General features: G+C 42.0%; 1 protein-coding gene across 2 annotated transcripts in view; it reads right to left on the minus strand.

The window, feature by feature from the left end:
• Positions 1–2,404: 2,404 nt before the first annotated feature.
• Positions 2,405–15,316, minus strand: part of PTPA (protein phosphatase 2 phosphatase activator) — a 97,867-nt gene continuing 84,955 nt past the window's right edge. The window contains exons 9-10 of one of the 2 annotated variants that reach the window (XM_030207858.1): positions 4,708–4,815; positions 2,405–3,716 (exon numbers count right to left, since the gene is read on the minus strand). In XM_030207858.1, coding sequence (XP_030063718.1) covers positions 3,642–3,716; positions 4,708–4,815 — 183 coding nt within the window. In that variant the 3' untranslated portion in view covers positions 2,405–3,641. Of the gene's footprint in view, positions 3,717–4,707; positions 4,816–15,316 lie in introns of those variants that run through there. The other variant, XM_030207859.1, reaches the window with a different exon arrangement.

Genomic DNA, 15,316 nt, shown 5'->3' on the forward strand with positions numbered 1-15,316 from the left:
GGAGTTATCCCCAAACCAAAGCATATATAGCAATCTGGTTGCATTGTCTCAAATAACTTGAAGAGCCTGCCTGCCTCAGTAAATACTGCTGCGTTGCTTTCACTTCCAGTTTGCCATGAAAAGGAGGGCAGGGGAGATAGGAGAATCACAACTTCAGGTGAAAGATTTTGCAAGTGAGCGGAAGGCAGGGCAGCGGCGCCCCTCGAAGGCAGGTGCCCCCCTGTCTTGCTTACCCCGCTTACCGCATTGGCACGGCCCTGTACTTACAGCTTTCCTGAAGATGGTCGGGCCCAAGGCACTGAAGGCACCAGGAGTGCGGATCAGTGCCAGAGATGGTCCAGTTGCAGCAGGCGCATGGCTTGAAGCCGCTGGGCGTCTTCGATGACATCGTGGGGAAAATCGCCTCCGCAAAATCAAAGGACTCGATTGTGTCAGAAAAACAGACACACACAAAAAAAAAAAAATACCTGATCGAGCGACCTAAGAACGGTCGCACGAAAAAAGAAAGGAAATTTAGAAAACGAAAAAACTAAGAAATAAAGGAACTTTTTTTTTTTTTTTAAACACAAACACCCAAAAAGGGAAAAACGAACTTCGTGTGAAGAAAAGAACTTCCACTCCGAAGGCCTGGAAAACGCGAAGCGCTGACAACAGAACTTCATGTCTCCTCAGACGCGGAAAAGAAAGAACTGAGGAGCATGACTGCGCGATAGGCGGGAAATCGTGTTCGCGAATGCGCAGTACCGGCGTCTCGCACAGTAGAACACTCCTGAAGAGACTTCTGCAAGTTTTTACTAAAATCCTCCGGGGGCCGACGTGACATCACCCACACGTGAGAATATCAGCCTGCTTGTCCTCGGAGAATACTGTTGTGCTCAACATCATCTACCTCTTTAATACCTGAAATACAGGACTAAGCTGTGGCCTTAATTTCAGGTGAGTAGATTTCCAGGCAAAAGAACAACGCATAGCAACTTAGAAAGGTGATCCCTGCCATTATCATCTCTGGAGTTTTGGAGATTAAATGCAATTCTTGGTAACATTTGGTCAACTGTGGCACTTATAGTGTGGATACTTGTGTGCTCCCCTCTTTTTGGACAAAGACTTACAGAGGTTTGGAGGCTTAGCGATTTATACCTTGGGACTTGAGTACTCACGGCCACTGATTTGAAGTTTGAGCTCCTTCAGATTATTATGGTTGTGCTTTCACAAAGCAGTGCTACCAATTAGCATGTGCTGAATGCAAAGAAACCCATGGGAATTGAGTGGGCTTCTTTGCATTCAGCAAACTGCCAATCGGTAGCACTGCTTCATAAAACGAGCCCTTAGTGTCTGGGTCCAGGTTCATTATGTGATACTCTCTTGCTCCTGCAGTCTCAGCTAAGGCCCTCAGCAGTGGAAGTAGTAACAGATTCAGTGTGAAACAGGGCTACCTCTAGGCTAACTGGGCCTGTACTGAAATTGAAATTGGCATCCTCCCTTTGATGATGGCAACTTCAATCCAGCATTCCCTTCTTCAACAGCAGGGCTAGCACCCACCCACATTTCCTACCACTATCTCCCCCCAAACCCCTTTCTATTTTCTCCCACTCACACAATGTAGGAAGACACAGCGAGATACCAGCAGAGTAGTGCTCCCTCATGCTTGGTGTCTTGGGTGGCTGCACAGACTCCAAAAGTCAGCCTTAAGAGGAAACAGAAACATACTCTAGGTGAAGACTGAGGGACAGAAGTGCTAAAATAAAATCACAGCACACAAGACAGAATGCAAAACAATTTAATACAATTAGAAATTGAATTTCTTTACTACTTTAACATAAGAAGTTCAGTCCCTTTTCCTAATGAACACGTAGATCAGACACCAATAAACACCTGGGCTGTAGGCTGAGGTATAGAGCACACACTCCTCTCCAAATAATAAGTCTGAGCTTTGCACTGGGTAAGAAGCTCCATATTAACACAAGTGCACAGCAATTGGAAGAGTGTGTGTGTGTGTGTGTGTGTGGGGGGGGGGGGGGGGGGGCAAGGCAGGATGCAAAAAGCAGTTAGGCCAGGGGTTCTCAACCCAGTCCTCAGGACACACCTTGCCAGTCAGGTTTTCAGGATACCCACAATGAATATTCATGACAGATTTGCATGCCCTACCTCCACTGTATGAAACTTTACCTCATGAATATTTATTATGGGTATCCTGAAGACGTGATTGTCTAGGTGTGTCCCAAGGACTGGGCTGAGAACGCCTGAGTTGGGCTTTTTTTTTTTTCTTCTCACACTCTAGAGCAGTGGTTCCCCAACCTGGTGCTGGAGGCACCCAAGCCAGTCATGTTTTCACAATATCCACAATGACTATTCATGAGAGAAATCTGCATGCACTGCCCCCACTGCAAGCAAATCTTTCTCATGAATATTCATTGTGGATATCCTGAAAACCTGAGTGGCTGGAGTACTTCCAGGACCAAGTTTGGGAACCACTGCTCTATAGTTTCCAAACGTATTTACAAGCATTTATGAGAGTATGTTTTTTCTGGAGAATGAGGAGAAATCTTAACCAAACAAGGGAACAGGCAGCCCAGCTTATACATGCCAGCCTCCAAAATGTATAGTTACTGAAACAGCATCTCAAAAGACACCTCTGTCAAGTAGCAAAATATGAGAAAAACTCTCTCAACATCCTTTGCCTACCAATGCACAGATAAGAGATGCTTGTAGGGCTGCAGCTATGTTTCATGATCAAGTTTGTGCAGAGTATATTATAGACCTTCACTATGAGAAAGCAACCAAAAGTCTGCTCAGAAGATAGGAACAGGATTCATAATCAATGTTCTCCAGGCAAATAAGGGAGGGATAGGACAAGGAGGTAACAGCACAGAAGCCTGTCAACAGCAACCTAGGGTAGGCTAGGGAGAACAGGAGTGTCTGCAAGGAGGACAAGGTGTACAATCACTGAGGCCACAGAGAACAGGGGTGTATGCAGAAATACTGGGTCAAAACCAGGTTGAAATGCTGCAAGGGGACTACTTTCTACATGCAGATGTTTCCTTAACAAACTACTCAAGAAAGCCACAAGTCTTCATCAGTTTGTGAGTCCTAAAGTGCCACACTCAGGCAGCACAAAAACTGTGAAAAAGCCTCTTCCAGGAAGGGCTGAAAAGGAGAGAAACTGTTGACCTTTGTTCCAGAATTAAAACACTTTAGCAGTAGTGGTCACATAGATCAGACGCAGAGGCTGCTGTTATTTTATCTCAGCAGATACTACCTCAACTGAATCATTTACCCAAAGCAACATGGCAGGATGGGATAGCATAGTAGAAGAGCAGTTCTTAATTTCAGGAAAGGAGTGGTGAGCAGTGTTCACATTAAAAAAAAAAAAAATTGCAAGGCTGCATCAGGAGTTACATTCCCCAACCTCCACCTTCCCATAACCTATCAGACAGCATCAGTCTATCCCCATTTACCATTACAGTTATATCTACCCCTCCAAGCCACTGTACACACAGTCCGGGGCCTATTAACCTTCTGAATACTTCAAACAAAGAGGTCACTAGAAAAGGAGCTCCAGGGTGCTGGAGAGAAGTAACAGAGATGTAAGAGGTTGTGTGGGGATGGTGGGTGATCTTCCTCTCTGGGTCTCCCCAACCTCCTTAAGACTTGACAGGATGAATAGAAAGTAGGCTTCCAAACTTAAAATGCTGGATAACTGGAAACTTTTCCAGGCACTGTGGGAAAAAAAAAAAAGATAAGGGGGTGCACGGTAAAGAGATCCTCAACAGGAGAAGCTGAGGTTGTTAGGGACTTTTATACACAAATGCAATCAAATTAGAAAACAACATTTGTTTATATTTACAATGTATATTGAATTATAATTGCCATTTACTCATTAGATTTTTACCATGGCTCTCATCTATCTACAGGTGATCTTCTTTTCCACAATAAAGGCAAACATTCAGCATGGATATCCTACCAGGACAACCCCTGCACAAAGGTGGGTAGGATGTGCACAGAAATAACGATTACAACATGTAAAAAATAAATAAATAAAAATATTGGACTAACAATACATTTCTTGCTTAGTTTTCTGCAGCTAGCACTCCCACAAGATGGTAAGATAAATCTTGATCCAGAAAGGTCTTGGCAATAAAGAGACCAGCAGAATGAGGAAGAGAAATGAGAAGACTGAATGGGGTGAACAAGGATAGAAGTAGAGAGTTATAGCTAGGGTCAGATAGTTCCCAATCAGGAGTCTGAAATAAAACCACCAAAAGGGCAGGATCTGCATGACGTGACAGTCAGAGGAGAAGGCAATGAAGAGGTGTCCAACCTTGGCCCATGCCAGGTTGGGTTTTCAGGATTTCCTCAATAAATATGCATGAGATCTATTTGCATACAACAGAGGCAATGCATGCAAATAGATCTCATGCATATTCATTGGGGAAATACTGGAAACCTGACTGCATAGCAGCCCTTGAGGACAGAGGTTGGACAACCCTACTGTAGCACAAGAGTAACCAAGGTAAAGTTACTGCTCTTACAGTCACATGCTGACTAGAAAGGAGCTCTCAGCTCCTATATTCCCAGTCTCTCCCAACTTCATCAGATGGCAGTGTAAGGAATAGTACTGAATGGCTTGTTATGGGAGCTCATAATGCCATTCCAAAAACTGGACAGATACTCCTTCTAATCTGAGGGTCTTCACTGCTGTTTACTCACCTCTGCCTTGTACATGCGGATTAGCCCCTGATTGACTTTGGCCCAGGATGGTACAGCACTGATGTTCCACAGCTGGTTGGAGTGTTCTGCAAATGGGCCAGTCTTCATCTGCAGCAAAGGGAAAAAAATAAAGCATGGAGCCCTTATAGAACCTGGAGATATGAGACATTTCCTCTTCACTGCCTGATGATGAATGCTGTCCTAACCACTGGAACACATTAGAACATACCACAGAGGAAAAGTGTATACTATAAAGAACTGAGCTGAAGGCAAATTACATTTAGGTATTGCCAGTATTTTCCATCCAGAGGGCTTACAGTCTGTCCCTGAGGCACTGGAGGGTGAAGCGATTTGCCTCCAAGTACTGTGGTCTTGGCTGACCTTTGACCACTTATGGACTCTATAAAAGGGGTCACTGCAGATCTTGCTCCTTAAACAGCTTTGTAGGGCCTATGTGAACAGTACCTCAGCTTCAGGCACAAAGCAAACAGAACTCTAAGGGATGGAAGGAAGGGTAGGCACCCACAGCGCCTCTACCATTCTCTGATCAAAAAGGGTTTAGATGCAAAGTTATACCTGACCAGAAGGATGCAGGAATCAGAACCATATAAAATACTTGTGTGTAGAAGGTCTGTGAAATAGCATATGTGCAAGAGAGAGAGAGAGGGGTGCAGAGCTGAACTAAGATATTTCCTCTTATCACTCAACTCAGTAACAGTACTTCTGAAGAGTGTATCCAGCAAACTTGCCATACCTCCCCTTTATAGCGACATGAATTGTGGATCTGAATCTGTGTGTAGTGCACTGTGACCTTTGCAGGACAGTTGAAGGCAGACTTGAGCTGCAACTTTGGAGAAGAGACCCAAAAGTGATTTTCTTGGCCTGCATTTTGCTTCAGTTGATTGGCTGGCGCCCCGCCTGAGATCTGTACCCTGTAGTTTCATGAGCTATATCAGTGAAGAGAAGGTCGAAGTTTAAGTGGGATCAGCTCATTGCAGAGATAAGAAAAGTAGTTCCACAGATAGAGGCAGCTTGGAGTTAGGTGTTTGGGAGTGCAGTACCCTCTTCTAGAAGGGTATTTTCAGGGTGAAAAGACTAGTGCTTTTCCAGAGCTACAACAGGATCATTGCTTTGTCCTGGAGCAAAATGGATACTGTCCTCCTCATGGACGGGGGGGGGGGGGGGGGAGCTAGAAGCTCATACAGACTCAGAGAAGAAAGAGTAGAAAGGCTAATAGGGACAAAGCCTGCCCTCAAGTGGCAAGGGCGGCTCTAGGGGGCAGCCCCTGATTGGAGGAAAAGGTCATACCTGGCTGACCTCTCAGGACAGAGATAGCAAGAATGACCAGGAAGTGCTGGCACGTAAACAAAGAAGCCAAGCTTGGCTGAGACAGAGGAGTGATCTAAGCAGCATCACAACCAGTAGTAACGGATCTTATACAGACAAGCAAGTGGGGTTGTGTTGTCTGTGAACTACATTACACACAATGCATTGCTCACACACATATCCTAGCAGTGAAGACATTAACACATTTCAGGGTCACATTATAACTACTGCCAGGCTGTCAGGGGACAGAACACTGGTGAAGTGACCCGGTGGGTGGCTTTGTTACAATGGTTGCAGTGGCTTGGACCCTTGATTCTTGATTAGTGCACTGGGTAGACAGGGCCCTGAATCCTCTAAGTGGCTGAGAGAATAGTTCTCCAGAGGAAAAGAACATTCTATTCTAATTTATATAGATACTTCTAAACCGCTTATAACCGTAATGTCAAAGCGGTCTACAGTCAAGAAGATATATTTGGATATGAATTACAGTATCAAAAAGCAACAAAAGATTTACAATAAATCAGAATAAATATGTTTTTAAAGCTTTAAGAAAAGAGAGATAATTTGTTATAGTCCGTAGAGAAACTGGGATTGAATTCCAGTTCTTAGGATCTTGGGAAGAGAAAGAACATTTCCATGTTAATTTCAGCTTCAAGTTCTTTACTATTGATATATATCTAATGTAAGGTTTTTGGAATAAATCACACAGTGACCCGGGAAAGCAGGTCCTGAACCCGTTCAGTGGCTGAGAGGCGAGTAGATCTCCGGGGAAAAGAACAATGCACAGTGACTTAGAAAGGAGATTCCTGCCATTGTTATCTCTGGGTCTTGGGGACTAAATATATACGCAGATGACGTCACGATCTACATCCCGTTCAAACATGATTTAAATGAAATCACCAAGGACATCAACCAAAGCTTCCAAATCATGCATTCATGGGCGGATGCATTTCAGTTGAAACTTAATGCCGAAAAAACAATGTCTCATACTTACTTCACAACACAACACAAGCAAATTCACCACCATAACCACACCAAATTTCTCCCTTCCTGTTTCAGACACCATTGATCGAAATCTTACATTTGAAAATCATGTGAGGAATACAACCAAGAAGATGTTCCATTCGATGCGGAAACTTAAAAGAGTAAGACCTTTCTTCCCAAGGACAATCTTTCGCAATCTGGTACAGTCTATGGTGCTAAGTCACCTAGATTATTGTAATGCACTTTACGCTGGTTGTAAAGAACAAATTATTAAGAAACTTCAAACAGCTCAGAACATTGCAGCTAGACTCATATTTGGAAAAATAAAATATGAAAGTGCAAAACCCTTAAGAGAAAAAAAGTTACACTGGCTTCCACTTAAAGAACGTATCACGTTCAAGGTATGTACTCTAGTTCAAAAAATCATTCACGGAGAAGCCCCAACCTACATGCTAGACCTGGTCGACTTGCCACCCAGGAACGCTAAAAGATCATCCCGCACATTCCTTAATCTTCACTTCCCTAGCTGTAAAGGTCTAAAATACAGACTAACACATGCGTCCAGCTTTTCCTACATATATACGCAGCTGTGGAACGCATTACCGTTTAACCTAAAAACAATTTATGAACTAATCAATTTTCATAAATCTCTGAAGACCTATTTCTTCAACAAGGCATACCACAACGGTCAAGAACTGTAAATGTAACGCATCATCACTTTACCTTAAATGCTGAACTGTTTCTTCCTATATCTGTTTAATTAATTCTGTCATCCATGATCTTTATGAAACACCAATTGTTATCTTCTACTCTGGAATGGCGAAAGCCATAACGGAGCATTGTAAGCCGCATTGAGCCTTCAAATAGGTGGGAAAATGTGGGATACAAATGCAATAAATAAATAAATGAAATTCTGTCAATTTTCTTGGTAACTTTTGTTTGACTGTGACACTTATAGTGTGGACACTTGCATGCTCCCCTCACTTTGGACAAAGACTTACAGAGGTTTGGAGGCCTAGCAATTTATACCTTGGGACTTGAGTCCTCATGGTCATTGATTTGACATTTGTGCTCCTTTGATTATTGTTGTGCCAGTTCTAAGGTATTGGGAGACACCATAGCAGCACTTGGGAGTGCACTTGACTGTACCTATGGCGTCTAAGACCCTACATCAGGATTGGGATTAACCTCACAGAACAGATGCTAAATTGGCTGATGCTGTTAATTCTACAGGCCCCTTGGTAGGCTCGCTCTGGACTGCTGAAATCCCACAGGAAGTGGCTTCCCTTATGGAGAAAGCTTGGGCAGATACATTCCAGAAATTGTTTGACAAAATGGACTCAGTGGAGAGTTGGCTGGAGGGACTAAAGGTGGACTTCGAGGCCTTTCAGATTCATTTGGCCAAATTGGAAGATGCGGCCCACTTGGAATTAACTAACAAAGTAGCTGCCCTGAAGGAAAGTCTTTTATGATCTTGAGAACCACTCGTGTCCGAACAACCTCCGGGGGGGTTGGAATACTTGAATCTGTCGCAGATGCAAAGCTGCAAGGCTTTCTTGAGACTCTAGTCTTTCAATCGCTGGCACTTCCTCATCAAGCAGGTCCTCTCAGGATTGAACAAGGCCGTAGGATAGGACTGAAGATATCAGGTGATCAATGTCCCAGGGTGGTCATACTCCGCTTTTTGAGCTTTGCACATACAACTGATTCTACAATCCATTCTTGCTGGTAAACAATTGGAATACAATGGTTGGAGACTTCTATGTTTTCAGGACTATTCTCCAAAGGATAGCTTGCTCGAAGGCGGAAATTTGCTCCACTTTGTTCCAGACTGTTTCAACAGAAGGTGAAGTTTGCACTTCATCTGGCCAAACTTTGAATGATGGATTAAGGTCACTAAAGTCTTTACTATGGTCCAGGAGGCTAAGTCCTTTGTGGATCGCTTATTACTAAATGATGGAGATGCCTGATCACATTTGCTCCTGTGGTTCAAATTGTGAAGTGTCCTGTCTGAGATGTCCAGTGTTGCTCTTGGATGTGGACAGATGTTGCCTCACTTGATTAGTCTCAACTGTATCGGTTTTAAATAACGCTATTTGTTGCCTTTGCTGTGGTTGTCTGGGGGGCATGGCTATACTCCATTGGATTAGTTCCCTATTTTGGTATTAGGACTTGAATAGAGGGGAATGGGGTAGGATAAGGGGGGGGGGGCTGTCATTTGAAAATGTCCAGGGGGGGTAGGGAGGTGGGCTAAAAAATGGGGTTTTTACTTTTGGTGGGTAGGATTGATCTTAAATTTTTCAAACCCAGACAGGATTTGGTAACAACAAAAGGGTAATTGACAAGTCTTGATGTTATACTGCAGGTTAATACTTTGGCTATGTAGAAGGAGGTGATGGGCTGGGACACCCCTCTTCTACTTATTTTCGTTATTTTGTTATGTTGGTCTAATGGTGTTCTTGGGATTACATGACCATTACAATAGTTTCCTGGAATGTTGGAGAGTCTCCTCCCCAATTAAAGATAATAAGAAAGCCTTACAAAGAAAATGAATATCAATTGTGATGTTGCAAAACCTTGAACATGCTAAATTCAAAACATGGTGGGTAGGAAACTTTTTGGCCTTTCCCGCTAATAAGAAGGCAGCTGGCTGGACCATTTTATTTCATAAATCTGTGGACATCCAATTTCATAAAGTGATTATTGGAATTAATGGGTGCTATGTGATAGTTCACCTAATAGTAGAACATCAGCAGTTAATACTTTGCAATTCATACTCCCCCAATATTTATGATAAAAGCTTTTTTGACTCTCTTATTAGGGAATTGGCTTCTCTGGGGGATTTCTTAATTTTGGGTGGCGACTAATTCTGTTCATGGCCCTTCTTTGGATAAATCGAATCCTGGAAGGTCTGAATAGATTAATTTGTCTAAAGGAATACCATTGCTTAACAGGGCCCTGAATTTACTTGATATTTGGAGAGTTCTACATCCATTAGACCGGGACTACAATCATGTCTCTAATGCCTACAACACTCAATCAAGAATAGATTGTCTTTTAGTCTCCCAGTCTCTGTCCTCTCAGATTAGCTTGGCAGGAATTGATACATATTAAATTTCCAATTATGCTCCAGTGTGGTTGGTTCTAAGTCCTCCACGAAGAGGGAGTGGTCCCCTGCTGTAGCAGTTTTCCCTAGAGTTATACTATGATCCTAACTTTCATGACTTTTTGATAGCTAAACAGAAAGATGATTTTTTAAATGCCCGACATTGTCATACACCAGTACTTTATTAGGACACTGCCAAAGTGGTCCTGAGGGGAGAGATCATTGCATATGTAGCACAAAAACGTAAGACCTGCGATAGAGAGATGTTGCGTTTTGAACAATTACTTCAACATAGGCTTTATGGGAGGGTCCCTTCTTGGGAAAATAGGGAACAACTCCTTGTATCTCAGTCTGAACTGAATACATTACTCTATCAAAAAACAATGAAATTGCAGCTATATTACAAATACAAGTTGTATTGCTAAGATAATAAAACTAGAGCTCTCTTGGCCAGGTTGGCGAGGCAATGGGAAAGAAATAGGCGAATGCAACTGAAAAAGTTTTTGGGCTTATTGGAAAAGGATGATAAAGACATCACTACTATTCTTTGTAATTATTATACAATGCTTTATCATCCTGACACAGAGATAGAATTGGATAGTACATTTTATTTGAACAGTTTAGATCTCCCTCTCTAGACACAGATTCAATCCATATAATTCAGAGACCCATCACTGAAGATGAAATTAAATTTGTAATTTGCCAAAGCCCAAATCATAAAGCCCCATGTCCTGATGGATTTCGGACCGAGTTTTATGTTTCAATCATTTTTATTATAATTCACAGCAAAACATATAAGACACCTGTATAAAACCAAACAACACACGTAATCATAGCAAATTACAGCAACCAGATCCCGTACCCCTCCCCCCCAAAAAGCTGGGTTCAGATTTGTTTCTCTTTCTTTTTTTTTTTTTTTTAGTTTTGGTAGATGTGGTGGGGTTGGGGGACAGTGAAAAGGGAAGGGGGATGTTTTCATGCTCTTTTTCTTGATTCTGTTTCTTGTATTGGTGAGAACTATAAAAGTACAAGTTCTCCCTAGTTTACTAATGTTCATATAGTAGTTGTTGGGACAAATGGTTGAAGGGCTGGGTTTCTGCCTGAGTCATTCTTTTTACATATCCTGTTACTTTACTTTTCTGTGATTGTTCTTGCAATTTAATAATAAAAAAAAGATTTTGTTAAAAAAAACAACCCCAAACAGTTCCCCTGTAAATGGGGAACAAGAGAAGGGCCAGAGGTTTGGTACAGCACCTTCCTATCAGTTTCATCCACTGTAGCTGAAATCCAAGCCCTCCCTTCCCCAAATTCCCCATTTAAAAGCTTAATTTCTCTATATTCTCCCTTTGGTTCTTAAAGGACCATGGTATACAGCATACCAAACACAGATACACCAATCTACATACAGGTTTTTTTTTTTTTCAAAGCATGAGTAAACATGTGGATAAAGATGAGACAATCAATATTGTGTATCTAGACTTTCAGAAAGTTTTTCACAAAGTCCCTCATAACAGTCTCCTGAGGAAATTAAAAAGCTATGAGATAGGAGACATGGAGGGGCATTTTTGGCATGTCGTTTAAATCCAACTTTGGATGTTTTGCTGAAAACGTCCAAAGATCAAGTAGTGAAAATGACCATTTTCAAACCAGAAACAAAATATATCTTTTTTCTTTGAAAATGACCATTTCCTAGATGTTGTTGTGCTTGTACTGTCTATCTTTTTGGACCATTTAAAACAAACAAATAAAAACAGTCCAAGTGAAAAACGAACAAATCAAGCTATTGGGATGTAGGAGGAGCCAGCTTTCCAAGTAGACTGGCCACATAGGCATCCCAGCAGAGCAGTGGACGTCACATAAAAGGTCCTAGGCACAAATCTCACCATTACCCCCCTTATATTGTACGTAGAACCCTTCAAAACCCACAAAACTCCTACTGTACTCAACATATGGCTGCAGGTGTCACCTATATGTGGATACAGTAGGTTTTGTTTTGTTTTTTGAGGGGGGGGAGGGCTGATACTTTCCACTATAAGTGTAATAGTTAAAGTAGAGTATGGGCCTGGGTCACCTTCTCTACAGTGCACTGTACTGACCAGTAGACTATTCCAGGAACCTGCTTGCTGCTCTAATAGGACTGGCCATAACATTTGAAGCTGTCAGAGGCTGGTATGTACTGTTTCATTTACATCTTTGTGGGGTGGGAGGGGGGGTAAGTGACCACTAAAGGAGTAAGGGGATGTCATTCCTTTATTCCTGCAGTGGTCATCTAGTCATTTAGGGCATTTTTTTGTGGCTTATTCATTAATTTAAAAAAAAAAAAGTCTAGACCAAAACATCCAACTTATAGCCCTGGATGTTTTTGTTTTTTCCACTATGGGAGAAAAACGCTGTGTTGGTAACACCCAGATCCTGCCCTTAACACGCCTCTGACACAACCCCTTGTGATCTGAATACACTTTTAACGGACTTAATAGAAAAACACAAAAATTGGTAGATTTATGCTACTTTTTAGACATTTTTCTCTTTTGAAAATGAGTCCCAATGTCTAGTTGTGGACTGGAAACTGGTTAGAAGACAGAAAACAGAGAGTATGGTTAAAAGGTCAATTTTCTTAATGGAGGAAGGTGAATAGTTCAGTACCCCATGGATATGTAGTGGGACCAGTAAATACAGTTAAAATGCATAAATAATCTTGAAATGGGAGCAAGAAAGGTGCTCAGATTTGCAGACGACACAAAAGTATTCAAAGTTGTTAAACTGCATGCAGATTGGGAGAAATTACATGAGGACCTCGAGATGGAAGACTAAATTTCATCTGCCATTTGGATAATGTGGACAAGTGCATAGCGATGCACGTAGTAACAGATGGCAGATTATTATTATACAACTTTTATATTGTTCTATCCAATGTAATAGGTGGTTTACAAAATTACACAACAAAAACAAAATAGGTAAATACTATAAAACAAAATAAAATCACTCAAAAATTAGGTCCCCCCAAACAGCTTCCATCTTTAAATAAAAGAGCCTGTTGAAACAGGAACGCTTTGAAATGTTTTCAAAATTGTAAAATACTTTCATTTTACACAACTGTTCTGGAAGTGTATTCCATAAACAAACTCCCTCTACATTAAACATTCTTTGCCTATAATCTTCTAGGCTGATGTGTGAGATATCTTAATCTTCATTTAGAAGAAAAAGCAGATTCAGTTTATGGCAAAACTGGGGACTTTCATGCTTTGTGAATTATAAAGCTGCCCTATGACACTTTTCTTCCCTTCAGTATATTTCCTTTGTTTGGCCAGCAGGTGGTGCCTATCTTCTGCATTATAGCTGTAGCAGGTCTATTTGTTTTGTAGCTTACCTTCCCCAAAGAAAAGAGGAAAACCCCTGAAGGAAAACTAACCTTCAGTGCCATTGGCCAAACATCCTCCGTGCTAATCCTCTGTGCCCAGACTAGCCCTGAAGCCAAAGACCTAGCCCAAACTGTGCTAGAACTCAGTCTCTGTTGCGAGTGTGCACAGAGACCCTATTCAATTCCTGTGAGCAGTTTCTGTCAGGTACTTGTGGCCTGGACAGAATACTGGGCTAGATGAACCACTGGTCTGACCCAGTATGGCTATTCTTATGTTTATTTGTTACATTTGTATCCCACATTTTCCCACCTATTTGCAGGCTCAATGTGGCTTACATAATACCGTAAAGGCGATCGCCAAGTCCGGTATGGAAACAAATACAATTTGATATTAGGGTCAGGTAAGGATAGTATATTCAGGTACATAGGGATAGAACATAGGAAGGAATATATAGAGGTGTATTTTCAAAGCACTTAGACTTACAAAGTTCCATAGTAACCTATGGAAGTTTGTAAGTCTAAGTGCTTTGAAAATGAGCCCCATAATGTCCAATACAATCTATGTTCTTTTCCTGACCTCACGAGGTACTACTTAGGTAGTAAAAAAAAGTATTCAGTTAGATGTAACATTAAATCCTTGTTATTTTACCTACTGTTTGCTGTTTAAAACTTTTATTATTATTATTATTAATAATTACATTTGTACCCCACGCTTTCCCACACATAGCAGGTTCAATGCGGCTTACATAGTAAATAGAATTACAAAGTCTTGAAGGAGAATGTTACAAGTTGTAGTAAACATAGTAGTAGTGGGGCATTGAGGATATGTAAATTGAGCATGGAGAGGTAAACAAAGATAGGATGAGCAAAAGGAGAAGAGAATGGGAGGGGTAAGGAGTAGGAAGGATGGAAAGGAAGAGATTGAGGAATGAACATAAGGAGACTGTGAGACATGGTCAAAGGTATAATAATCGTTGGGGCAGGAATCATGTGGGTGGGCTTAAAAAGTTAAGTTGGGTCATTAGGGTAAGCTTTCTTGAAGAGATGGGTCTTCAACATTTTTCTGAATGATAGATGGTCGTTGATTGTTCGGATGGATATTGGCAGAGCGTTCCAAAGCTGGCTACTACTACTTAAGCGCTACAAGGGTTACGCAGCGCTGTACAGTTTAACAAACAAGGACAGTCCCTGCTCAAAAGAGCTTACAATCTAATGGACAAAAATGTGCAGTCAAACAAATTGGGGCAGTCTAGATTTCCTGAATAGAGGTATAATGGTTAGGTGCCGAAGGCGACATTGAAGAGCTGGGCTTTGAGCAAGGATTTGAAGATGGGCAGGGAGGGGGCTTGGCATATGGGCTCAGGAAGTTTATTCCAAGCATAGGGAGAGGCGAGGCAGAAAGGGCGGAGCCTGGAATTGGAGGTGGTGGAGATGGGTACAGAGAGGAGGGATTTGTCCTGTGAGCGGAGGTTTCCGGTAGGAGCATAAGGGGAGATAAGGGTACAGAGGTAATTAGGGGCTGCAGATTGAGTGCATTTGTAGGTTAGTAGGAGAAGCTTGAACTGTATGCGGTACCTGATCGGAAGCCAGTGAAGTGACTTGAAGAGAGGGGTGATATGAGCATATTGGTCCAGGCGGAAGATAAGACCTGCAGCAGAGTTCTGAACGGATTGAAGGGGGGATAGATGGCTAAGTGGGAGACCAGCGAGGAGTAGGTTGCAGTAATCAAGGCGAGAGGTAATGAGAGTGGATGGTGTGCTCAGAGAGGAAAGGGCGAATTTTGCTGATGTTATAGAGAAAGAAGCGACAGGTCTTGGCTATCTGCTGGATATGCG

This window comes from Microcaecilia unicolor, chromosome 6 (genome assembly GCF_901765095.1).
Source record: "Microcaecilia unicolor chromosome 6, aMicUni1.1, whole genome shotgun sequence".
In the NCBI taxonomy this organism is placed as follows: domain Eukaryota; kingdom Metazoa; phylum Chordata; class Amphibia; order Gymnophiona; family Siphonopidae; genus Microcaecilia; species Microcaecilia unicolor.